The 27,010-nt window shown below is 46.0% G+C and overlaps 1 protein-coding gene across 2 annotated transcripts in view; it reads left to right on the forward strand.

Annotated features, from left to right (window-relative positions):
- DPP6 (dipeptidyl peptidase like 6) overlaps window positions 1-27,010 on the forward strand; it is a 949,209-nt gene that overhangs the window by 81,588 nt on the left and 840,611 nt on the right. The window contains exon 1 of one of the 2 annotated variants that reach the window (XM_073887496.1): window positions 13,921-14,380. The exons of the other annotated variant lie outside the window; for it this stretch is intronic. Within the exon in view, the coding sequence (XP_073743597.1) occupies window positions 14,330-14,380 (51 nt within the window). The 5' untranslated portion in view covers window positions 13,921-14,329. Of the gene's footprint in view, window positions 1-13,920; window positions 14,381-27,010 lie in introns of those variants that run through there. 2 annotated transcript variants of the gene reach the window in all.

Below are 27,010 nucleotides of genomic sequence, written 5' to 3' on the forward strand. Positions count from 1 at the left end.
TACAGCAAGGATTTCTGCAGCGCAGGTCTGGAGGGTGGCCCAAGAGGGGACTGGACACGTGCTTTCAACCTCCTTCCCGCCTTTCTTCTATGATCGCACCTCCCACCCCTGCCTCCCTTGGCTTGCACAAAAGGCTCCAAATGAGTGTGTGAGTCATGCGTGGGTATTTCCAAGAACCGTTGGCATCCTCTGAAAGCCCTGTCCGTGGGGACATTTCCAGCTTACTCTGTGGGGATGCCAGTCCTCTGCTCCCATTCACAATAATTCTCCACATGCTGCTTTGGAGACCTTGGTTTTTTTCCTTCAGCTTTAAGCAGAAATGTTTAATGCAGAGGAGATTTTTATTTCCCTTTCCGTAGACAGGAGTCGCTGAACTCGAGTGGGAAAGAACATGGCTTGATATGATGGTGTTAACAGAGGCAGTATGTAATTATCATTATCTGCGACAATTAAGGCAGCACCAGGCTGTGTTGTGACAGTTTATTGTGGTGTGTGGTGATGCAGTAAAGTGATATTTATACCCCCGTGACTGCACTGCCATTCAGAATTTCATAACTCTATAAATGCATTCTCTGGATAGAGCATATGTCTTCAGCATTTCCCTAGTAGGCTGCATCTTTAAACTGGGAATGCGGCCCACAGAATAAGAATAAATGCATAGCATAGATCAGAAGATGAAAAGCTGCACGATGATGAATGAAATCTCCCAGTGCCACTGGGGTGTGAGAATCTGGTAGGTGGAGGACCTGAGGCCGGTGTGACTGAGGGACCAGACACAGAGGCCAGGCTGGGAAGCCAAGGGTGAGCTGGCACATTAGGGAAGGGGGCTCTGGGATGGGCTGAATGTTTGTGTCCCCTCAGAATTCCTGTGGGGAAACCCTACCCCCAAGGGTACAGCCTTTGGGAGGTGAGTAGGGTCAGATGAGGTCCCCCACCGTGGAGCCCGCGTGGGTGCTTTGGTGCCCTTGTAGTAAGAGTTCCCAGGAGCTTGCTCCCTGCTGTGGGATGACACAACAAGGTGGAGAAATCCCAAGTCTGCTTCCAGGAAGCGGCCCTCCCCAGATGCTGAATCTGCTAGTTCCTTATTCTTGGACTTGCAGCCTCCAGAACGATGAGAAATGAATGTCTACTCTTTCTAAGCCACCCAGCCTGTGGCATTTTGTTAGAGCAGCCCACACAGACGAAGCCTTGACCTGACTGTTCAGCCAATTCAGACTCAGGAAACATATTCCAGGCTTGACTCAAAACTGGAAGGAGACAAGAAGTCAGGACGGCTGGCATCCAAGGGAACCCAGTGAGGCCGATGATCGGATGTCAGTGACGGGTGGAGAACCAGGGGTTCCACAAAAGATGACCTTCTAGACCACGGCATGCAGGAGAGTGTGAGACATGAGAGCAGAAGTCAGCGTTCTGCGCTGCACAGGATAGAGACTGCAGGACACACATACGCTATTGGAGTCATGCTGTTCCGCATCCCCACCAGGGAGACACTCGGACACCTGCCGATAAGCTGTTGCTAGGGTGAAGCCGGCTAGGTGTGAAAGCACGCGGGGCATGTCTGTTACACAGTTACCGGTTGCTGTTGTTACTGTCATTTCATCATACAAATCAGTATTGTTATTCTAGGACAACCGAAGATTGTGCCATCTATTCCAGTATATTTAGACTTTTAGAAGTGGACCACTATCTCAGTATAAGGGAATGACTTGCAAAAAATTAAATTTCAAGTACTTTGGCATTCGGGAGAATCTCCGCCACATTGGGGGATATATGGGGCTGTCCAAGGAACCCCTCTCCCCTTCTTGGTGCCTCTTTGCTCTCCTCCACCCTCTCAGTGCCCCGGGAAGCGGACTTGCACGGATGGCATCCTTGCCCTGTGGCTTCTCCCAGAGTTGGGCTGAGGGGAGGCACTGGCAGGAGGGGGAGGGCAGGGGAGCAAGGGCGGAACATTCCTCCCCATACCCTTCCCGCCCCCCAAGTTCCCTGAAGACCATGGCTTCTGTTGGGCGGCTCTGGCACACAGCCTCCCTTCCTGGGATCTGGCCTCTTCTCCCCAGTTGCGAGCCCCTGGTATTGCACTGTGCTTGGGTGGTTTTCCCAATCCTGCCTACACCTTTAAAAACTCTCTTTATTAGCCTTTCCTCCATTTCCGGGTGCGAGCGTGCCTTCTCCTTCCTGCCGTAGGTGCTTCTGTGGTCCTTTCAACCACATCCTGTCTTCCTTTCACTGGCTTCTAAGCCATTAGGGGAATATTCCGCCTCATTCTCTTCTTTGCTCACCACCTGAGAAAGCTGACAGTTTAACCTTTGGCATTTGGATACTCAGACATACCCTTAATAGACAAAGTCGGGGGAGAGAAATTAATGCTCTGTGCCTACGTACCCCTGCTTAATTATGGAGAATATGTTAATTTTTAAAAGCATTACTGAGATGCTTAGTAAAGTAGCAGGTGTTACAAAATTGCATTTCTATTATCCTTCCCCGTATCAGACGTGGAAATTATGGTCTCTCCCGCAATTTTACCACTTGCTAAATGTTCCTCGTCGGTTATCACAGATAAATGCTTCTTTTTAAATCATATGTAGACAATTAGAAACTTTTAGGTTAATTAATTTTCTTTATTAGAAGAAAAGACTTTATATAAATTAAAGGCAGTGGGATTAAGTAATGCTGTGTGACAGTACTACATTTTTTTTTATTGAATTCTTTAATGTAGACAGATGACATAACCCAAAGGACAATTTGGTGGTAGCAATTCTTGTAGAGAAAAGGCCCTAAAAGGAAAAAAAATTTTTTTTTTCCTACACACAGAACAGTTCTAGCGCCAAATGTAGGGGAGGGGGTACTTTCCATAGCAACCATTTCTTCAAATGTCTGGATACCAGCAAGGCGTCCTACACCTCTATTCAGCCCTGAAACTAAGTAGCCGGAGTTAGCACAGGCCCCACAAATGAAGGGCGTGGTCCCATAAGACCTTGCTCCCCCTGCAGACACCAGTTGCAAATCCCCAGGTTAGCGGTATTTCTCTCCAACTTGACTACAAATTGAGGGTCCATGACCCCCTTCTCAGGTTCGGTGATTTAATATAATGCCTCAAAGAACTCAGTGAAATACTTTACTTACATTTACTCATTCCTTATAAAGGATACAGGTGGACAGTCAGATGAAGAGGTATAGTAGGGCAGGGTACGGGGAAAGGACATCCAGCTTCTCTGCCCACCCCCCACTCCCCCAGGCATGCTACTCTCCCTGGACCTCCATGTAGTCATCAGCCTGGAGGCTCTCCAAACCCATTTGGTTAGGGTTTTTTATGGAGTCTAATAACAATGATTATTATTTTTTAATTGCGATATAATTGACATAGAGCATTATGTTTCAGGTGTACAACATAATGACAGATATTTATAGATACTGCAAAATGATCACCATAGTAAATTCAGTTAACAGTCATCACCATATACAGTTACAGAATTTTTTTCTTATGTTGAGAACTTTTAAGATTTATTCTCTTAGCAACTTTCAAATATGCGATCCAGTATTATTAATTATAGCTGCCATGCTTTACATTACATCCCCATGACTTGTTTATCTTGTACCTGGAAGTTGTACCTTTTGACTCCCTTCACCCACTTTGCCCCTCTCTGACCCTTTGCCTTTGGCAACCCTCCAGTCTGTTCTCTGTATCGTTGAGATTTTTATTTTTATTTTATTTTTTTTAAGATTCCACATATAAGATCATACAGTGTTTGTCTTTCTCTGATTTATTTCTTTTAGCATGGTCCACCTAAAATTTCATTCTTTTATCCATTTGTCCATCAGTGGACGTTTAGGTTGTTTCTCTACCTTGGCTAATTGTGAATAATGCCTCAGTGAACGTGGGGGTGCAGATATCTTTTCAAGTTAGTGTTTCTGTTTTCTTCGGGTAAGTACTCAGAAATGGAATTGCTGGATCATATGGTAGTTCTATCTTTAATTTTTTGAGGAATCTTCATACTATTTTCCATAGCAGCTGCACTAATTTACATTCCCGCCAACAGTGCATGAGGGTCTCCTTTCCTCCACATCCTCGCAACACTTGTTATTTCTTATCTTTTCAATCATGCCTTTGTAACAGGTGTAAGGTAATAATAACTCATTGTGATTTTGATTTGCATTTCCCTGGTGATTAGGGATGTTGAACATCTTTTCATGTAGCTGTGGGTCATCTATATGTCTTCTTGGGAAAAATGTTTCATTTTTTGCATGTTGCTGTCCAGTTTTACCAGAACCATTTATTGAACAGACTATCTTTTCTCTACTGTATATTCTTGGTTCCTTGGCCATAATTAATTGATCATATAATCGTGGGTTTATTTCTCAGTTTTCTGTTCTTTTCCATTGGTCTGTGTGTCTGTTTTTATGCCAGTACCAAACTGTTTTAATTACTATAGTTTTGTAGTAAAGTTTGAAATCGGAGTGTGTGGTACCTCCACCTTTATTCTTTCTCAAGATTGTTTTGGCTAGGGGCTCCTGGTGGATCAGTGGGTTTAGCGTCTGCCTTCATCTCAGGTCATGATCCCAGGACCTTGGGATCGAGTCCCGCATTGGGCTCCCTGCTCAGCGGGGAGTCTGCTTCTCCCTCCGCCCCCCCCCCCCAACTCATGCTCTCTCTCTCGAATAAATACAAAATGTCTTTTAAAAAAAAACATTTTCTTGGTTATTTGGGTCTTTTGTGGTTCCACAGAAATTTAAAAATTATTTGTTGTCATTCTGTGGAAAAATGCCATCGGGATTTTGATAGGGATTGCAGTAAATCTGCATGTTGCTTTGGGGAGTGTGGACATTTTAACAACATGAATTCTTCCAATGGAATCTATGAGTGTGGAATATCTTTCCATTTCTTTGTGTCTTCTTCTGTTTCTTTTATCATTGTCATAGTTTTCAGTGTATAACTTTTACCTCCTTGGTTAAATTTATTCTTATTTTATTCTTTTTGATGCAATTGTAAGTGGGATTGTATTTTTAATTTCTCTTTCTGCTAGTTCATTATTGGTGTATAAAAATGCAACAAATTTCTGTATATTAATTTTATATTTTGCAAATTTACCGATTTAATTTTTTAGTTCTAACAGTTTTTTGGTGGAATCTTTAGGGTTTTCTATATATAGTATTATGTCATCTGCAGATAGTGACAGTTTTACTTCTTCCTTTTCAATTTGGATGCCTTTTGTTTCTTTTTCTTGCCTAATTGCTGTGGCTAGGACATCCAGTACTATGTTGAGTACAAGTGGCAAGAGTGGGCATCTTTGTCTCATTTCTGATCTTATAGGAAAAGCTTTCAGCTTTTCACCATCGAGTATGGTGTTAGCTATGGGTTGTCATATGTGGCCTTTATTATGTTGAGGTACATTATCTCCATTCCTACTTTGTTGAGAGTCTTCATTTTGGACTTGAGAAATAAAGGGAAAGAGAAAGATGAAAAGAGGAAGCAGAAAATTTATTAAAAAAATAGGATGGAGTTATAATAGATGCAGTTGGAAAAGATGAAATAAGATTTTAAAATACAAAACAAAGAACGGAGGGAGGGAGGGAGGGAGGAAGGAAGGATGGAAGGAAGGAAGGAGGAGAGGGCTTATACCTTTAATAACTCTTGCCGACCTACCAAAGCTGGGAGAATACAAAAGGGCTATGATCATTTGCCCACAGCCATTGGTCCATCAGCATCAAAGTCAGATCTGATATAGGTTCTACTCCGACATCTCAACTCTACATTTCTGATTGTCTGTCGGTCATCTTTAACAAGAGCTAGTGCCATTTTAATTATCACCTTCACTTCACTCAGAGTGGGCTGACCTCACAAAATAGACACAGCTAATTCTCAACTTAAAGTCTGGGTTTTGTTTTTTGTTTTGTTTTTAGAAGTTATGCTTAAATAATGCCTAAATTGTTTTCTCCTAGACTTTTTGTTTTCCTGAGTGAAATTATAGATACAAACTCAGACTGTGTTTACACTTGCAAAGGAAAACAAGCTAGCTTTGGTGGCTTCAATATTGTTTTTTATCTTTTAGGCTTCTTCACCTATCTTAGCAAGTCAAAAGTTAATCTTAATGCATTAATACTATTTGAAATGTATTCATAATACTTACACAATTAAAGAAGTTTAAAACTAATCAACAAATGTGTAACATGCTACTTAAAATACCTATGCTCGAGTCAGTTTTCTTAATGCTAAAAAATACAAATTAATATGAGAAAAAATAGACCAATGGGGGGGAAATGAGCAAATATTATGAGTAAATAATTTATAGAAAAATACTTGTATAAGAAGATGGGTTTATCTTAAATAATGATAGTTAAGATATTTTACCTTAAATGTTTTATTTCTACTTAAAATAAGGTTTTGTGAGTCAATCTTTTGACACAATTAGCATTTCGTATTTTATTATATAACGGTTCCCATATGCAATTGCCTTTTATTTCCAATTTTAGTCTCTAAGTTAAAATTTAAAAACCTTCTAAGTGCAAAATCCTCTTAGGCTTTTCTTTTTCTTCACTCGTAGTCTTTTTAAAAACAGTTTTAATGAGATAATTTTTGTACAAGAAAGTCCACCCTTTTAAAATGTACAACTCAATGATTTTTAGCATGTTTACAGAATTGTGCAACCATCAACTTAATCTTAGAGTATTTCATCACTTCAGAAAGAGTGTCTTTGTATCCATTTGCAGTCACTTGGGATCCAGGTTCACCACAGCCCTGCCCCACCCCTTCATATCCAGTCCAGTAACTATCTCTCTCTGTAGATTCTCCTTTTCTGAACATTCATGTGAACAGAATCATACAATATGTAGTCTTTTGTGACTGGCTTCTTTCACTTAGCATAACATGTTTATAAGATTCCTGTATGCTGTAATGTGAATCAGTACTTAATTCCTTTTATGTCTGAATAATATTACACTGTATAGAGACATGCCATTTAAATTATCCATTCAATGGTTGATGGACTTTTGGGTTTTTCCCCCTTTTTGCCCATTGTAAATATTGCTGCTCTGAACATTTGTATTTTGCTCCATACAAGTCTCCATACAAGTTTTGGTGGGCATATGTTTTCACTTCTCTTGAGTTTATAACCCAGGTTGGAACTGATGGGTCAAATGGTGACTTTATGTCTGACATTTTGAGGAACTGCCAGATTGTTTTCCATAGCAGTGGTACTGTTTTACATTGCCACCAGTAACATACAAATGTTCCAATTTCTCCACATCCTTACCAACACTTATTATCTGACATTTTTATTATAGCAGTTTTTTTTTTAGATTTTATTTATTTATTTGATAGAGAGAGCGAGAGAGCACAAGCAGGGGGAACAGTAGAGGGAGAGGGAGAAGCAGGCTCCCAAGGAGCAGGGAGCCCGATGCGGGGCTCCATCCCAGGACCCTGGGATCACGACCTGAGCCGAAGGCAGACGCTTAACCATCTGAGCCACCCAGGCGCCCCTATTATAGCAGTTTTATTGGGTATGAAATGAAAAACAAAACAGTCAAACTTATTTTTAAATATATATGCCTTTGGCAGTTTTAGCAGGGAAGAAATAATGTGTGTTGTGTATATGCTTCAGCCATAGATTCTCAGTGGGACTTGAAACTCCAAAGCATGTAGGATTGACTTTCCTTGATTACTGAAACAGATGTCGATTTACTAGGTTTTCATTTCTTTTGGGGGCATGTATAATCTCAGGTTCAGTGAAAAGAATCCTGGTAGAAGTCAAGAGATCTGTGTGTTTCCAGCTTTATAACTGGCTGCAAAATCTTATAAGTAAATTAAAATCCCTCACTGCCTAAATACACTTTCCGTGTCCATTACTTTTAGTTCATAAGTGTTGGGCCATTTCTCTTCTATAAGAGATTCCACAGGAATTCTAAAATATATATTCTGCTCTACTGGTTCCATAAAATAGATGTTGTATAAGGGAATTTCACATTGCCTAAAGATAATAGGATTCTCGTACGTTTTATTGCTTTTATTTTCCAATAATTTGCTCATCTACAAAGCTTTTTTTATACAGATATTCTTAATGTATAAAAGAGCTATCAATAGTTTAAAACTTCTTACCCTTCCTCCATAAGGTATTTAATAGCAACAAAATACTGCATGGGTCAAGAGGTCTTAACTATAATTGAGTAAGGAGCCATTATTAGGTGAGTGGTTGAAATGCAGGGTGAGGGGGTAACCTAGAATGTTGAGGAAGTGTGGCATGACCATGGATATTAAATGCAGGTTCTCCATCCTCTGTTCCTCCAGTCTTCAGTGGGGGTTCGCAGTAGAACATAAGCATTATTGTTCAGAGACAAGTGTGAGGAGAAAAAAAGAGACTCTGAACTCTGTATTTTGCTCCATATAAATCTATGACCTGACGTAGAGGTCCACCATGGCCTATCTCGTATAAAAGGATTGGGTCAGAGTTATTTTTTTCCTGAGAAGTTTGTGATTTCAGTGGATTTAAGCAGGGCCAGAGATAGAGATTAACTTAAATAATTTCCTTGACTTTTGGTCTATTTTGGTAAAGTGAAACATTGCCAGAGATAAAGGTCTTCTAATTAAATCTGGAGGGTTGTTTATGTATACACTTGGGATTTCTTGGTTATCTTTTCCATCAATAGAGCAATGTAACTAGGTTTAAAAAAAGAGCTTTATTTGAAAATTGTGTGATGTCAGTTCTTCGTTGAGAGTGCGGTGGAAGACAGACAGTGGTACAGATGTCCCCTCATTCCTTGTTTCATTTGTTCCAGAAACATGTATTGAACACCTACTCTTTTTTTTCTTATAAGATTTATTTATTTTAGGGAGAGAGAGAGAGTGCACAAATGGCGGGGAGGGGCAGAGGGAGAGGGGGAGGGGAAGCCGACTGCCCTCTGAGTGTAGAGCCTGTTGCATGGGGCTCAGTGCGGGGCTCCATCTCATGACCCTGAGATCACGACCTGAGCCGAGATCAAGAGTCAGACGCTCAGCCGACTGAGCTGCCCAGGCGCCTCGTGGACAACTACTCTTTATCAGTCACAGTTTGAGAGCATGAGGGGCCAAAGAAAAGCATGACATAAGATACCCTGAATGTGGGACAGGGAGGCGGACGTAGAAATGAGTATGTGTGATAAGTTATGGGTGCTGTTCTAGCTGTAAGCCAGGTAAGTGTTTAAGTGGCCGTCATAGCAATTTTAACGTTACATTATCACTGAGTTGATACTAAATGTAGTTTCCACGTCTTGGTAATGTGCCAATGCGCAGTTATGAAGGACCGGGGGGAGATGGGTCAGGTGCGAGGTGAGGTGACTTTGGACTTGCCAGTTTTCTATGGATGATCCACGAATGACACTTCTCTCATTCAAACGACTTGCCACAATGTCCACATCCTTACTGTGCCTACCCAAACCGTGTGCAGGATTTCTGCATTGCCTTGCACTTTGTAAGGCACATTAGAGGAGGTTCATCGTGGATCTGGCAGTGTTATTCTCCATCTGAGTGCCTGGGCCCCGGCGCTGCCTCTCCTGTAAGCAGTGGCTCACATGGCTTTCATGGCTAGTCTCAAAGTGTCTTTCCACCACCACCCCCGTCATCCACCCTTGCTTCCATGTGTTAGTCTTCTCAACTACTCATGCGCTTCTTTTGCTGGCTCTCCCTTCCTTGGCTCCAGGTCCATGCTGTCTACCTTTATATGGCTCCTTTGAGATGTATTTCAGCCGTCCCCTCTGGTTTTAGTTTTCTCTGATATTTGCCGAAACATCCCGCAAGCCCTGTATGTTATATTCTTGTATCATATTTGTATTCTTACTATTGTTTTTGTCAATATTGTTAATTTGGGTGTCTCTGGCCAGATACTGTGAAGGTTTTGAGGACAAGGACTATTTCCTGTAATAAAATCACTGTGCTTGGTATATCATTAGTGTTGCTACGTATCTTCAGTTAATTTGTTTAATTCCTAAATGCTTTCTCGAATCCACTGTTACACCTATATATTTTGTAAAATTAATACAGCTCTCATTTTTTCCCCCAGAATATACCTTCCTGAAAATTTAAGGGTAAATCAAGTTATATAGAATGAATGATATTTTTGATGCAGTAAGAAAGCTCATTTTTAAAATTTTTTAAAAGATTTTATTTATTTATTTGACAGAGAGAGACACAGTGAGAGAGGGAACACAAGCAGGGGGAGTGGGAGAGGGAGAAGCAGGCTCCCCGCAGAGCAGGGATCCCGAAGCGGGGCTCGAGCCCAGGACCCTGGGATCCTGACCTGAGCCGAAGGCAGATGCTTAACGACTGAGCCACCCAGGTGCCCCAAGAAAGCGCATATTTTAATGAACGTAAGCAATGACTTAATCTGTGATTAAAAGACTAGCTTGTGATTACAGTAATCACTCTCTTTTCCCATGTACTGTGCTGGTTAATTTTATAAGTCCAGTTGGGCCACAAGGTGCCCAGTTATTCGGTCAAACATGATTCTGGGTGTTTCTGGATAAGATTATCATTGGAATCAGTAGACTCAGATTGTTTTCCTTGATGTGGGTGGGCCTTGTCCAATCAGCTGAAGACCTGAATAGAACAAAAAAGCTTAAGTGGGCAGTCCTTTTTCCTGACTGCTTTGAGCTGGGACATCAGTTTTTTCCTGTCTTTGGACCCAAATGGAAACATCAGCCCTTCTTGAGTCTTGAGTCTGTTGACCTGTGGACTGGAACTTAAACCATTAATTCTCCTGGACCTCCAGCTTGCTGACTGCAGATCTTGGGAAGGGTCAGTTCATGTGAGCCAGTTCCTTAATATAAATTTACATATATACATGTACACGTCCCATTGGTTCTGTTTCTCTGGAGAGCCCAGACTAATAAAGCCACCACTTTCAGACGCTGGGGATTTCACATGTTGTGTCTCCTGATGGTAGAATTCACCTGGGTAAAATCAAACCCCTTGTAAGAAGTAACAAGAAAAGAACACTGATCAAATGACATGGCGAATCTATTCTTCTGTTGTAAATCTTAACTGATGTCAATTGTGAAACTGAGTATTTTGCCCAAGTCTCAACTTAAAGCTGCTTTAATCAAAGCAGTTGCTAGTGCAAAGAATACATAGATTAAGAATGAAGCAGTAAGATGGACAAACCCAGTGGCCGCACTAAGCAGGTTTGGAGAGAGCCTGCCAGTTAAATAGATACCCACAAATCAACAGTAAGCAAAGGTGAATGGGATGTGGGCACTATGAAACACGGCTGGTCTATGTACTGTAACCTAACAGAAGTATGATGACGAAAATGGGATAAACATGCTCTTCTTGTAGACTGGAAAGGAAACGGGAAATGAACTAAAGCCACGAGCCAACGTTGGGAGAGAGGTTCTGATGGCAAGACCATCTTCAAATGTTCCTTCATCTAATTTTCTCATAAGAGTATTATCTGAAACTAGTGACACAATGAAGAATCTTCCTCTTTTAATCATTTTCCCCTTATACTCTTCTTTCCTTCTTTGGGATCCTTCTTGATCTGTCCGGCTTTCCACAAGTCAGCGGCTAAAGGCAGATGAGTTGCAGAGAGTGAACAGCCACTGCCGGTTACTCAGAGTTGCTTTGCGCTTTCATTCTGAACAGCGTTCCCCCTTTATGCCTGTCATCTCGGGGGGCCTCTCTGCCGAGGCCCCGCACGGGTAGGACCCGGGTGCCCCCCACGGGTGGTTTTGGCTGACAGTCTGGTGAGTTCGGGGAAGACGTTCAGTCTGCTCACAGATTTATTATTGACTTAAAGTTTAATCCGTGTTATTTCACTTCCCGTTTCCAGAGACCGTCTACAGGAAGTTACAACAATGGCCGGTTAAGGATACTTTTGTCCTAATCTCTTGATTTTCTCTCCCTCCGTCGTGTGGTGAGGGGATAGGGAAAGGCAGGGTGCACGGGACAGTCCCAGCCGGCCCGTTCTTGTTGGGAAAGGGGGAAGAAGGTTCCAAATGAATGAACGCCGCCCCACATGAAGAGGAAGGCCAACTTCATGTTGCTTCGAACCAGTTTAGGTTGGTGGTATTTTTTGTCCACAGTGGGCTGGGCTTAGTGTAAACTTCAGTAGGACACAGAAGGGCTGCGTGGGTGTTTATTTCTGGAGAAAAGTCGTCATGAAGAATCCTAACACAGAAGGTGAGCGCTTCTTAAACCTAAAGGCAGGAATGTTCTTCTGCCTTCTACTTTCCTGGCAAATACCAATCCACATTCTTTAAAAGCTACCTTTCAAGCATTCAGCTTTGGTTCACCTATTTCTTTCACCTAATTCTTAAGCCAAATCATTAGTAACAGGTAGTGTTTCACGTGTAAACCAATGCTTGTGTGTGCTTATTTATGTACGTTATATATGTCTAATAAGTGCATGCTTGAAGGCATTGTGGGTAATTTACATACAATTACTGTTGGAATTGCTCAGAATTTTCTGCTTCACTGTGGGTTCAAAACTGGCATCTTACTTTCTTATATGCTATTTTTTTGTGAATGCAAAAAAAAAAAAAAAAAAGAAAAGCTTCTCAGACCCCTCCCAGCCTCTCACGGTTGCCAGGGCCCCCCAGGCGAGGGCGCGCGCGCGCTGACGCGCGGACACACACACACACACACACGCACGCACACACACACACACACACACACACGTGAGTTCAAGCCTGATGCGCCCATATCCCTTGAGACAGCTCCAAATCCGGTTTTTGGAGCGCCCTGGTTCCTCGTAGAGGAATGCCGAGGCATGGGGAGACATCCTGTGTCTGCTCTTGGCAGCGGCCTGGCTTGGTCAGCACTTGAATTTGACCACCCTCTGCGTGCGCGCTCTCGGGAGCGCGCGTCCGTGTGTGGTCCAGGGGGCGAACCCGAGGAGGTGATTGATTAATCCGAGAAGCGCTCAGGGGTGGGGATCGCGGAATCCAGGGCGCGGTACCCGGTCAACCTGCCGCTTGGGGGTGGAGGAATGGGAGCTGGGTTTGGGCCCGGGCGAACGCCCCAGTGGCTCCCGGGCCAGGCAGACCCATTGGCGCCAGGCTGGGCTGTAGGAAGCCGATGGGATCAGACGGGAAGACACAAAGACGCCCGAGGGGCAGCGGCTGGGCGGAGGCCCGCAGGGAAGCGGAGCCTGGGAGGCCAGGTGTGCAGCCGGAGGGCGTCCGTGCCAGCCGGCGCAGGGAACTGCCTCTGCCCAGCAAGGCGTCCGGTGCCAGAGAGCTGCCGCGGCGGCAGATTCGGATGCAGACCCGGGGCGCAACCATGGCGACGCAACGTGTGTCCCCTAGTAACTCGCAACAACATTATTTATAAGCTGCCATCCCTGGCCTGCCCTCCACTTCCCCCTCTGCTTCGCCACACTGGCGGCCGACGGGCACGGCGCGCCTGGCTCTGCCCTGCCGCTGCTTCCCTCCCGCGGGCGCAGCCGGAGGTGGTCGCAGCCGGTCGCTGCTCACGCTGGGCAGAAGGCGGCAGCTGCACCCGCGGAAATCACCTTAGTGCCTGTTTGTAGAACCCAGCGTGCCGGCGACGCGCGCACACACACGGCCCCGCGGGGAGGGGGCGTCTCCCCAGGAGGAGTGTTGGTGGAGGGGCTCCGGGCTCTACCCAAACAGTGTGGGTTCGCGTCACCTTGCTGCCGCCCGAGGCTTCCGGGTCCAGCCCAGTCCTGGCAGAGCACCCGGTACGAACGCGCGCGCGCGCGCGCACACACACACACACACACACACACACACACATACACGCACATACACACACGCGCCCGCCCGCCCTGGCGTCGCCGCCGCCCCGCCGGGGCCCCCGCCCTTAGGGACAAGTGCGGCCACCGGCGCGCCCCGCGCTGCCTGCGGGAGGAGCCCCGGGTCGGCCGCGCCGCTGGTGTCCCCGCGTGCGCCCCTCGGGTCCGCGCCGCTGTGGCTGGCGGAGCGCTGACGGCGACCGCCGGACACGCACGCTGTCGGAGCCAGCCCTCTCGCCCGCTCCCGCCCGCTCTCGCTCCCGCTCCCGCAACAGCTCCGCTCGCAGCCGGCCCTCCTCCAGGGCCCTGGCCCTGGCCCTGGCCCCCGGCCCCCGGCCCCGGGCTTTTGTTGAAAGCGCGGCAACCCTCACGCCCTCCCCTCCAGCTTTTTCTGCCTCTCTCCCGGTGGCCAAAAAGAGTTGCTCGCTATTGTGATCCGCCTGGGAGAGGCGATCGGCGGGCAGAGGTGGGGACACCGAAGACCTGGAAGAATTGGGGTTCTTCCAAGCCAACTCCACCCAGCGATCGCCAGCGCAGTCTCTCCTCACCGCCGGGACAATGGATTAAGTTACTCTTCCCGGGGCCAGAAGTCGCTGCAGACTTAGGGAGAGATGAAGGAAAAGGCGATGATTAAGACCGCTAAAATGCAGGGCAACGTGATGGTGAGTCTGGGGGGCGAGGTGCGGGGTCGGGAGCGCCCGCCGGGAGGAGCGGTGCTGGTGGGGGGGCTCCTGTGCCCCCGAGTCCCGAGCCGCCGGGCTGATCGCGACCCGCGGCCGCGCGCGGCGGCGCCTCCCCCACTTCCCACCGGAGCCCACCGGCGGCCGCCAGGGTGCCGAGGTGCAGGCGCCTGTTTGCATATCTCAACTTTGCGGTGTCGCCGTCCCTCTCCTTCGGGCGTGGGGCTTGGGGCCAGGGGTGGGTGTGCGAGGCGAGGAAGGGGCGGCGGCCGCGCGGCGGTCCGAGGTCTAGGCGGACCCCCGGGAGCGGTCCTGGGGGCAAGTCGGAAAGAGGAGGTCGCGGCGGCCAGGGGAGGGCCCAGGGCCCTGACGCCCGCGCGGCCTCGGGGCTGCTAGTCCCCGGAGCCCGAGACCTGTTGGGGTTAGCGAGCCTTTGGCACACTCGGGGCGGCGCCGCTCGCTCTGCTCCGGCTGCTGCCTCCGCGGCCGCCCCTCCGGCGGGGCCCTGCTCCCCACAAAGGGCTGACTGCCAGCGAGCCAGCGAGCGTGATAACGGCCAGGCGTCCCCGAGAATTACCCTGCGCCCGGAGACCCCCTCTGGGCGGTGGGAGGCTCAGGGATGCAGGGCCAGGGGCTGTCTTAGCATGCACAACTTTGCTAACTCAAGGACCCTGGCGTTCCACCTCCCAGCGAGCCACCCCCTCGCCTGCGCCCTGCGACCCGCCTGCGGCGCTTCGGCTGCGCGGTCCCCAGCGCTCCGGGAGTGGGGCCGCGGGGGTCAGGCGCTGGAACCTCCTGGCGAGGAGGAGGAGGTTGCCATCTTGTTCTGTGGAAATTGTGTGTGTGCCTGTGCGTATTTATTTGGGTGATGTTTTAACCCTTTCAGTGTTGGTGTAGGATGATTAGGAGGAGGGTCTCTTATTTTTATATTACTCTCGGGTAGCTTTTTTGTGAGAGAGGGACCACGAAATGGGGACTGGCATGTTACTTTTGAGGGTACAGCTGGAAAAGCAGGAATTCTTTCAGGCGTGGGGTCTAGAGTTGTTTGTGAGGTGGGTTGGGTCCAGGTCGTGGGAGGAGGGGTCCAGTGGCGGGAGGTGTGTTGGGGATAATCCAGTCGGTGATCCATTTTGAGGTCTTGCTTTAAACAAAAAGAGACAAGAAATGAAAAATTTATTCGAATTGAACAAATATCCAGCTGGCTTAACCACACCCACAGCAAGACACCTGTTGCCTGGCTGAGGAAGGAGATCAGACTGTTCCGAACTTGAACTTGACTTCTGGCCTGAGGTGTGTACCACTCCATTCAGGATAGCTCCGGGAGCTCAGTAACTGCATCCAGGGGATTATTTTGCAGGACCCCCTCCCCATCCCCCAAAGATAAGCTCCTCATTCAAGGAACTTCATCTGTTTGTGGGTTCTGCGGCTGACTGACCTAATTGCTTGTTTGTGGAAATACATATGTTTCCCTCATTTTCCCACTCTCTTTTTAGTCATTGTGCTGTTCAGCATAATTTTTTGTAAAACAGGGCAGAAACGTGTATGGAGTAATGTTTTCCAATTAAATTCCCACCTGCACCCATAATTCCCCTTTTATATTATGCCATAATGTGCTAGTAAAACCTACGCATTTAGGACTGAGGCAGAAGAAAGAAAGAATTTGAATTAATTTTATTGGTAATATAATGACACATTATTGATTCATTGCCTAAATCTGTTGTGAAACAGGTGTTTCTCCTCATGACTTAGCTGGTATGTTGGGACATGGCAACATCTTTATATTACATCTAAAAAACTTGTGAAGTGCTCCCTCCCACTACGCCCTCTCTGGGTTTACTTCAGAAAATGAAGGATGGAAGGAATTTTTCACCCATAGTCTGAATAAAGATGTAGCCTGTAGCCTCCTCAGTGTCTACTGTTCGTAAGTAGAATTAGAACAAGTTGCACTGAGCCTAGCAAATTCTACAGGAACCTGTCAGAGTTTTAGGCTCATGACTGGCCTCAGAGAAAATGAGGTCCAGACTTCGTCAAGGTTTCGGTGTTCTGTCAATTCTTGCATTGGTCATTCTTAGTCTGCGGTCTGGCTTGTTCCCTTTTTTTTTGAAATTTCATGCTCCAACTAAATCCACACAGCTTTAATCGAGTGCTCGTTTTTCACTTAAATTGTTGTTTGGGGGCTTCGTGATCCTTAGTTCCTCATCAGTCATCTTTGGAAGACTTGCTCAGCACAGTCTGTCTTGGATTGGGCGACGGGCAAACTCTTTTCCCTGGCAGCTTGATTGACATTCAGGTGCTATTTTACGTCCTGGATGAGGACAGAGTGATTCATGCTCCGTGCTGGCAGCTGAGTTGCTATGCATATGGCTGTGATGGAGAGAGCAGTTCTAGGGTATGCGGGGTCAGCGCCTGGATGTGCACGCGGACGCCTGGACACAAGCTGCAGTTCCGTTCCCAGCTCCCCGGGCTCTCTGGATGCACACGTGAGGTTCAGTGTTTGAAAGGGAGACACTTGGTATCGCCAACACGGTCAGAGACGAGCCACATCCAGCCACAGCCCGGCAGCAGGGCATGTCAAGGGGTGTTGGCTCCACCCTCTGCTCATTCCCATGACCATGGTGTGACCAGCGGCGACCTGGGACTTGCCTAAAATCTTCCTGAAGGCTTCGTTCCTAACACAATGCTTTAGGAGTTGATTCCTGTGGACAGATGATCAAGAGAAGGCAAACTTATCGGCATACTACGTAATCCCATTTGGGCTTCATACATGAGTAAAAGGAATAACAAAGGTGGAACGAGCTCGTAACTTCTGTTTTGATTTATGGGAAGAATCTGTTTCATAAATTTTATTTCTAACATTGTAAAAAAAAAAAAAAATCCCAGACTAAGCATGGCGCTTTCTATCTGCAATTTAATACTCTGAGAAAGAGATCGAGATTTTCCCATTCTCCCAGAACAAAACTTAGGTTTAAAACTAACTGTATTTTCACAAAGTCTACATTTGAAAATCTGTGGGGCGGGGTGATTTGCGTGTTTTTTCAGCCCAACCTCCCTGTTATTAATATGTTGATATAGTACTTACTTAACCACTGTTTAAATCAGATGTTCTTTTGGAGAAGCATATCCTCTTGCGATAGGTTCTAAGATTAATAGAAAATTTTATTATCAGAAGGATATTACTTCACGCTAAATTCCTCTACTTCATCCACATGAGCTCTTCCCAGACACTGAGTTGCTCAGCAGGGACTGAGTAAAGGTTGGTTAAAAATGAAAGCCTTGGGGACTGCCCTGTGCCCTGTGGGACAGTCTCCCCCTTCCTTGGTATGTTGGTGACTCTTGAAGTAGATGGTGGGTTAGGCAGGTCCTTGGCGACCAGACTTGTGTCAGAGGAGGTTGAGAAACTGGATGCAGAGGATCAGGGGTCTGCAAACCACAGGGACACTTGAGAATCTCATGGTTGGTTGGTTTTGGTTTTAAATGCAAGTTGCAGCCTAGGAATTAACTCCCTGTATAGGGAAAGTGGGTGTTTTTCCTGTGGTCACTGGTACTGAATTTAGGGCTTTGGTCACTGATTGGAAAGATCTGTGGTATTATGAGCCGAGTATCTTTTCCGATCTTGCCTTCCCCTTCCTATGTTGAATAAAACCCTGGGTCAGAACCATCTAAAGTAAGAGCTTTCTTTCAGGCCATTTGAGTAGTTCACTGATTGATTAGATTAAACAGAATGACTTTCCAACATTGGTGCCCTACTTGTGATAAGCCCAGGTGAGCAGAGGAAACTCTTTGAGGTTTTTAGATAAATTACAGGGATTCGTGTGGGACACAAACCCCCATTGCTGAGTGCTTGTTGGGAACAGTGATGCACGTTTGTGAGATGATTTTCCAGGGTACAGCCTTTAGTGATGCAAAGGTTGCCCTCTGTCTGAGGGCGATTGGAAACACCATGCCTGCTTCCTTCTATAGATTGGCACCCTGGTGACATAAAGGCTGTGGTGTTGGTTCTAATTGTGAGCATTATTGTAGTGTGTGTTTTGGGGGGAATTTGCCTTCCTGAAATGGGTTCTGAAAATTCCTTCCAAGGTCACAGGTTTTTGAGAATTTGCACCTTGTATCCCAGTGCAGGGGCACCTTTGCTGACATTTCTCTACTCCCTGTTCATTTGGCATCCCTTCATAAAATTGTCAACCCTGTAACTGGACTCCTCTCGAAATCTTGATGAATCCCCTGTGCAGGTAGAAGGAGCAGAACGAGAGTCCATTTCACGAGCCCCTCTTAGAGGATTTACAGGATTGGGAAGACCTCACACATGTTAACTGCCAATCAAAGATACCCAGAGTTGATGAAGTTTCTAAACCCAGAGAGGGGTGGTCACCTCAGGGTGTCTTAGGAAATACCTTGAGTAAAACTGGGGTGCACAGGGTTGGCCTCCTTTCCCCTTGCAGGTCCTTGCCTCATGGCGCCCTGGGACTTGGTGTGGGGGCGTGCAGTTATGCTAAGCAGGCCCTTCCTCTACCTCGGTAATGTCTCTTTCCTGTGCCCTGTCCTCATGCTAATGACATGACTCAAAACTTGTTCATCTTTTGCACTTTGAACTCCCTGTGTTGTTATTGCCAAGAAGTGGTGCATTTGTAAGTGTTAGCATCTCTTGTTCGTCTGTGGTCACTTGCTGTGTGCCGTGAGACCCAAGAGGATGCTTGTACTAAATGCACAGAGAGGTGCTCATTTCTATACCTGGCACAGACTGCTTTTGTGAGAAAGGTCTCTGATTTTCGTCGTACTTTTTTTTCTTTTAAGAACTCCTGCAAGTTCTAGTGCATCAGCTAACATGAGAGAGAATTCCATGCATTCAGTACGTTCCACGTACAGCTACAATAAAATGGAAGTGTATGCTCACTTTAGGGGTTACCATATATGGTTTTTACAACACCACCAACCAATTCTCTCACACCCCCTGGATGTCCTGTCGTCCAGCTCAGTTCCAAGGCTGCTAGCTGGAGGGAGCATCGCCTCCCACAGGTTGAGGACTCAGTCCCAGAAGACGGCCATTTCAGACACCAGTCTTAATTAGTTCAGGTACTTCTGTGTTTCTGACAGATTGGGCAGAAATCAGAGGTTCCCAGGACCCTCTCCTCAGGGTCCATTAATTTGGTAAGGTGGTTCATGGAACTCAGGACACCAGCTTGTTTACTAGATCACTGGTTTATTACAGAGGGTGTGAAAGGCAATGAATCAATAGCCAGGTGAAGAGATACAGAGGCTGAGGTTTGGAAGGGTCTCAAACACAGGAGCTTCTGTCCCCCCGTGGAGTATGGGATGCCACCACCTTGGCCACATTCTGGTTCCCCATCCTGGAAGTTCTCCAAACCCTGGCCTTTGGGTTTTTAGGAAGGCCCTGTTACATAGGGATGACTCATTAAGTCATTGGTCATTGGCGATGGATTCCATCTCTAGCTCCTCTCCCCTGCTCAGAGGTTGGGGTGGGACTGCAAGTTCCAACCCTCTTATCACAAGGTTGGCTTGCCTGGCAACCAGCCCCATCCTTACAGGACTTCCTAAAGACCAAAGCTCCTGTGTGGGACCCTGCCAGACTTCGCTCTCTGTATCCCTTCGCCTGGTTGGACATTGGTATCCTTTAGCATCCTTTACGGTAAACTGGGACCAGAAGCTCAATTGTAGTTGAAAGGGGATGGTTATGAATAACAAGACACCTGTTTCCCCTTGATGGCTCTAAGGAGATGACCGCAACTAAGGACAAAAGGTGCTCCCCATTGCTCTTATTACACAGGAAATTCCAAGGGTTTTGGGAACTGTGAATCCTGGATGCAGACCAACTCCAATTGACCCTTGAACAACTTGACTTTGAGCTGCACGGGTCCACTTATACATGGATTTTTTCCGATAAACAAAGCAGAATGCTGTAAATGTATTTTCTCTTCCTTATGATTTTCTTAATAACGTATTCTTTAGCTTACTTCATTGTAAGCATATGGTAAATAATACATATAACATGCAAAATACGTATTAATTAATCATGTTATCGGTGAGGCTCCTGGTCAAAAGTAGGCTCTTAGTAGTTAAGTTTTTGGGGAGCCAAAGGTCATATGTAGATTGTTGACAGTGCAGGGGCCAGAGCCCCTAAACCCTATATTGTTCAAGGGTTAACTGCATATGTTTGTTATAAATCACAACATCATCGTTAAATAACTACTCAATGTCCTCTTTGCGGGGAGGGAAATAAATTTACTCCAGACCCGTTTTTTCTTTTCCTTTCATTACTTTAAATGCAGTGATGAGGAATATTTTGTGACATCTTTTGGTTATAGAAGCCAATTTTCTTTGATTAATAGGACCATATTTTAGAACTCAAGAGAGAGCATGTCCCAGACTTTGTAGGACACGTACATCCTGAGCTGAGAGTACAGAGGTGGACAAAACCGGTCAGAATTCCCTTTACTCCGTGGCTTCCCCTGAGGATGGGAAAGGGGGTCCATTCAAGAGGTGGAAGGTCTGAAAATCCATCTGGGTCCATAGCTCTTAGCTTTGGCTGGATGCTACAATCCTTGGGGAGGTTTCGACAAATCCAAGGGCATCAGGCAGTCCCTTGGGCAGGCGGAGTTGAGGATGGTTGTTTGAAGACAGGGGTTCTCAACCTTGCTGCACATTTAAGTCACCAGAGGAACTCTAGTAACTACTGAAGGGTAGCTTTGGGCTTTCCACACCCCCACGCACACGTACACACATGCTCACAGAATCGTCTGATGTGCGTAGCACCCTGAGCGTTGATACTTTTAATGGTTTGGTGTGGCCAAGAGGGAGAGCCACTGGACTAGATAAGAAGTATTGAAAATAAAGAATGTCATCATCACCTAAGGCACGAATGCTACCATTTATAAGAAGCCATTTTGGTTCATGGAAAGGCAATCAAGTCTGGTTTCTTGGGTCACAGAGGAAGCCAAATGAATGGGAAGACAGGTGCAGACCCTAGGATGCGAAGACGGGGAGGGAGAAGAAAAGAGTAGTCAGTCACCAGAGGAGAAGCTGAGGGGACGCACTTTGTCTTTGTTTTGCCTCTCTCATCTGGGGGGCGGGGCGGAACAAGAATGCTGGAAGGAACTCCCTTTTCTTTCACACGCAGAGATAACAGTCCTTTTCACTGCAAGATACTCTATGATTTGTCTGTGATCCACCTGGGAGATGGATTTCAAACCAAATTGAGCAAGTAGAACGAGAAGAGTAAAAGAGAGAACATAGCTCCTGGACTAGCAGGTGGAATTCTAGAATTTTCCATGAGCTCTCTAAGTGGCATCTGCAGGCAGCTCCCTGGACCTCTCTGTCTTCCAGTGTAAGATCAGGGAATTGGAAGAGATTGATTATTCCTCAAGTCCCTTTCTACTCTCTCTCCCCAGCCAGGGTAGCCTTGTGTCCGCCACACTGACCCGAGGACGTGCTTGAGAAGTAACCGTCCACGCCAGAACAGATATTTTGTTGGCATTGTAATCTCTTCAGCCCTGACTTTTCTGGCGTCTTCCACCTCAGCTCACCCCGTCACTCTTGCAGTGTGTCACTTGTTTATAGACAAAGAAAATAGATGGCATAGATTTGTACCAATAAGTCACAAAACCCAGAGCAGTAATCTGCAAGCCTCGATCACTCAGGCCGAACTGTGTGTGTGCGTGCATGCGTGTATACCCATGCACACGCATGCGTGCCCTGCACACTTCTCAGATGTAAAGTGGTCGCAGCACCCTAAGGCAGAGCTGCGGATGGGATGGGTGAAATCCACCGTGGACACAGTCACTTTGATTGCTGGACTTCTCAGCTATTAAGAGAGCATAACCACCCCGTAATAGAACAGTGGTGCCAAGGATGTTCTGGTTTCCAGTTTGGTGTTATTCATCTGTGAAAATAGAAACAGAATTGCTGATGAGCCAGGCGGGCCACCAGACCTGGTTGGCAGGGCACCAGCGGGGGTGGGGTGGGATCGGGTCTTGCCGCGGGAGAAAAACTGATCACATTTGCTTCATGATCATGGCATTTGAAAAGTAAGATTTTCACAGAGAGGGAGGCAAACCAGAATAGATTCTTAACTCTAGGGAACAAACTGAGGGTTGCTGGAGGCGGGATGGGGTAACTGGGGGATGGGCATTAAGGAGGGCACGTGATGTGATGAGCACTGGGTGTTACATGCATGAATCACTAAATTCTACCCCTGAAACTAAGAATACACTATGTGTTAGCTAAATTGAATTTAAATAAAAAGTTTAAAATAAAAGTAAGATTTTCCTTTCTGTCCCTTTTTGCCCAGTCTACTAGACTGATGCCCCTCATTTTATGATTTTGGTTATGTAACAACATGTACTAAAACCTCTACTAATGGGAACCCAACTATGAACTTGGGTCAGTGAGACCAACAATTGCTTACGATTATAGCACTTGAATCTAACATGGATTTTTTAGGGTTCATCCTTGACTCTGGGCACATTCAGCTCAATTTTCTGTACCTTCTTATTCAGTATTTTTGGGAAATGAGAATTCGTGAACTTCAAGCTGAAAATCTCTCATTTTTACAAAAAGCATTCAGTTATAGACTAGATTCTCCATGCTCAGGCATGCACACACACAAAGAACACATTTTATAAAAACTATAATTATTTATAACAAAACCAAAGATTTTTCTGGTTAAATACTAGTTTCCCAGAAATTTCTGTTTATTAGACCAAATCACATCCTGAACAAACTTTTTATAAGAGGATTTTTTTTTTTTTTGCTATTCTTCTTTCTAGGACTCTAAATTGTACATGTTTTTAAAATCCTACCCTTTGATTTCAAAACTAACTGGTAACAGTTTGTAAAGCACCCTTAAGAGATTATAAAGTAATTTCACGTACTCTATTTTATTATGTTAGAACAACCCATTGTGCTAGCAGAACAAATATTTCTGTTTCGTGGTTGAAAGACCCAAGACATGGCAAGATTACTCAGCGGGAGGGCTCAGCTGCTGACCGCTCTGGGCCAGGTTCTTCACTTCTTCAGTACATTTTCCTTCAGAAACCTTCTTCCCCACCATAAATGGAAAGAAACATAGAGCCGGAAAGATGGAAGAGGGTCTGGAGATCAAGAATACCGTCTCCTCTCAATCACTGCTTTGTAGGATTTCCAGCCCTTTCTGGGACACAGCCAGGGACTGGAAACATCTTCTGCCTTTGTGGATAGGTCCTAAGTGTTAGAACGGTGTTTCTTATGGTCCCAAGAAACCTGCCTTCATGTGACTTCCTCTGGTCCTGGCACTAAGCCTTCGAACTACGTAAAGTAAGTCAAGCCCTGCCTCACACGACAGCCCAGGCTTTCTGAGAAGTTCACACAGCTGTCTTGTGGTCCCTCGTGGTGTCTTTTCCAGGAAAAATATCTCTGTTTCCTTCAATTCACTTAAAAGCTTGATCAGAGACCTTCTTTTTATCCAGCCGTTGCTGTTTTTTTCAATTTCTCAGCTTCCACACGTTTCTTCCTATTTTATTGTTATTTGTCGTCTCCTGTGTAAGTAAGGACGCCATCAGCAGAGGTTAGAGATTAACTTGCAGAGCTGTGAGTAAATCCGGAGTGTATTCAACACACGCAGACTTTTCAGAGTGAAGCGTGATCTTTCATGAAAATCTCCAGAGAGGGAAGGCTGAGGCATACTGATGGAAAGCCAGCACGCTCATGACCGGCTCAGATTTGCTGACAGAAAAGATGGGAGCATTTCTTGCAAAACTTTACGACAACAGTGAGCCTTTCGTGAAGCAAGTGTTGCGTCTGTCTAGCTGCTGGAAGGATGTCATCCTCTACGGTCTCTCTCTTTCTGGAGTAGTTCAACCTAGAAGCAAGAAACTCCAACTACTTATAATTAACCTCTTGATCCCTTGAGAAAAATAGAACAGCCTGACAACAGGTTACGTGTCCTAGGACCTTCTTGTGCGGGAGGGAAATGGAACCTGTCCCTTCACAGCAACATCAGGAAATGAAAGCCACCTACCCTTCTGATCGCCACCCAAGCCACAGGGCAGCCGGGATCCAGCCAGCTGCAGAAACGGCGGCTTTCCTAAGAGCTCCAAGAGGAGAGGAGAGCAGCCCATCCTCGCTGCAGCCTCAGCCCAGCAGGAATCTCCCCCCGCGGAGCAGCACTTCTCCGGGCCTGGGGGAGTTTTATAAAAATCCACCGAGCTCCTCAGCTGTGTTAGCGTAACCAGGGGAAGGCAAATTAAAATCGCAACGAGAAAACACTCCATGAAAAGTCTAACATTTTTTAGAGGTTTGTAACACGAAATTTTGGCAAAGATGTGAAACAGGGAGAACCCTATGCACAGGTCGGGGGTGGGGGGGGGCAGTAAAAGTGTAGCTGCTATAACACTGATGATGTACCTGCCCTGTGGCCCTGGGATCGCACCGCTGGGTATATGCCCACAAGAAATCTTGTAGATGTGCACCGAGAGATATGTACTGGGATGTTTAGGGCTTCCGACTGAAGGCCAGTCAAGTTCCCACCGACAGTAGGACGCATGATGACGTCAGTGTGTTTATACAATGAGGTACCAGACAGTGGCGGGGAGGAGGGACACCGTGCTCAAAGACCCAGGGACTTTCTCAAACACACTGCCGAAGTGAATACAAGGAACCAGGCCTGAAGACATACACGTGGTGTGGTTTACACCAGGTCCAGCGCAGGTAAAACTAGGACGTCATGTTGAGGGAAACTGATGTAGGGTCCCTGCTGGGTGTGGTAACGTGTTCAGGACAACTAAGGGAACTCTGACCATACACATCATGGTCCCGTCACTGTGGTGGTCGGGGGGTGACCCCTCTGACATACTTTCTGCAGAGTGGGTCTCAGAGTGTAGTGCCTGGGCTGGCGGGGTCGGCAACAGCACATCCTATGGGGGCTGTGCACACTCCTGGGTCCACCCGCACCTACCAGACTGGGAACTTGGAGGCCGGGGCCCTGCATCCGACTGTAGCCAGGGATTCTGGCCCGTGCTTACCTTTAATTTGAAACCTGCCAGTTCTCAGGCTGTCTGGGGAAGGGACATTTGTTTTGTTTCTGTTTTGAAATTTCCACTCCATCATGGATCAGTACCTTTACAAAACGCAGTAAGAATGAAAAAAATTAAAAAAAAAAAAAGGAGACAAAATACAAACCCAAATCTTGTACTACTGGATCAAAGCATGTAAAATTACTCTCTTAAAATTGCTGTAAACTTTTCTCAATGGCATCCTCTCAATTTCTGTACTTATCTCTGAGAGAACCGGTGACCAGCCGTTGGCCCACGGGCTCTGGCCTGCGGACCGTGCTCAGAGCAGCGACGCTAAGCAGGCCTTGGAAAACCTTCCTCACTGCGAGCACAGCCTGTTGTCTGTCAAAGCCCCTGGTGGGGAAATACAATTAAAAACAAACTCTCCTCCCGACGCGGAAAAGCTCACCGCAGAGTCAGAAGGGAAAGAAATTAGTTTTATTATTGAATAAACGTTCGACTGTACTGCGAAGACAGGAATCTCGCCTCTGTCAGATCAGGTTTGCAGCGGGGAGGCTGGGCACAAGTCAGGCCCATCTCTCCTCAGGAAACTGGGAGGTGGGGCTTCTCTTTCTCCATGATTACTTTTCAGGGACGTGGCTCCTGGGTCCTTGAGGAAGCATTTCTGAGTTGAGAGACTGTCCAGAGGCTTATTGAGCCATTAAAGAGATTTACATGCAAACAAAATTTGAAAAGGACAGAATGAAATTCTGAAGGAAAAGGAAAAGAGTGTCTCTTCCCTTGTGTCCCGTGGGGAAACTTAATTTGTGTTTGTCGTCACACCACTGATCGCGTCTTATCTTTTCTTCTCGGCCTCATCTGTGGCTTCCTTTTTGGGAGCAAGCAGGTCTGTGAGTTATGACCACAGATAATTTTCCTTTCTAGTTTCATTCTAAATTTTGACTCACGACTGAGTGCCCACATGGGAGGAATCAGGGTGAAAGAGATGGCTTTCATTTTCGACTTTTGTTATTAAAGAAAAATTGGGTATTTTCCCACTTTGTTCTAAAGTTTATTTTTAGCTGTGATTACTTTAAATGATTCATTTTTTCAGACATCTAGGAAATGTTAATTACTGCAGATAAGACTATTGTAAAGCCTACTACAAAGGCTTTTTTCCCCTTCTTCTTGAGTACATATTAAGGAGATAATGTTAAAATGCTCTTATGCAAATTTAAAAATTTTCCTGTTACATTAACAATGCTAATGACAGTTAATGCATTCCCCAAAGCTTCTGTGTGATCCAAAATATTAAAGTGCTTAGAAATGTTTCAGGACCACCCTGCAAATACATGAGATGTGGAATTTCTCATGGAGATTAGTTCCTTGACAATGGGTTCAGTTTGAATATAAGGGATGAAGAAGAGCTGCAAAGCCAGTCTGCTGCATTATAGAGGTCTCTGCGGACAAAGGCTGAAAACCCTCTTTCCTCCGATCACAGTCATGGGGGAGCTACCGAATCGGAGATGAATGGTCACTGCAGTAGAGTTGGGATGGGAAATTGTCCTTCATAAAGGAAAGGCGAGGAAAGGGCTATCACGGGACGTGGGCAAAGGGCCATCATGGGGTG

The sequence above is a fragment of the Callorhinus ursinus genome, unplaced genomic scaffold (genome assembly GCF_003265705.2).
Source record: "Callorhinus ursinus isolate GAN/ISIS: 27379988/994484 unplaced genomic scaffold, GSC_fseal_2.0 scaffold80, whole genome shotgun sequence".
NCBI lineage: Eukaryota > Metazoa > Chordata > Mammalia > Carnivora > Otariidae > Callorhinus > Callorhinus ursinus.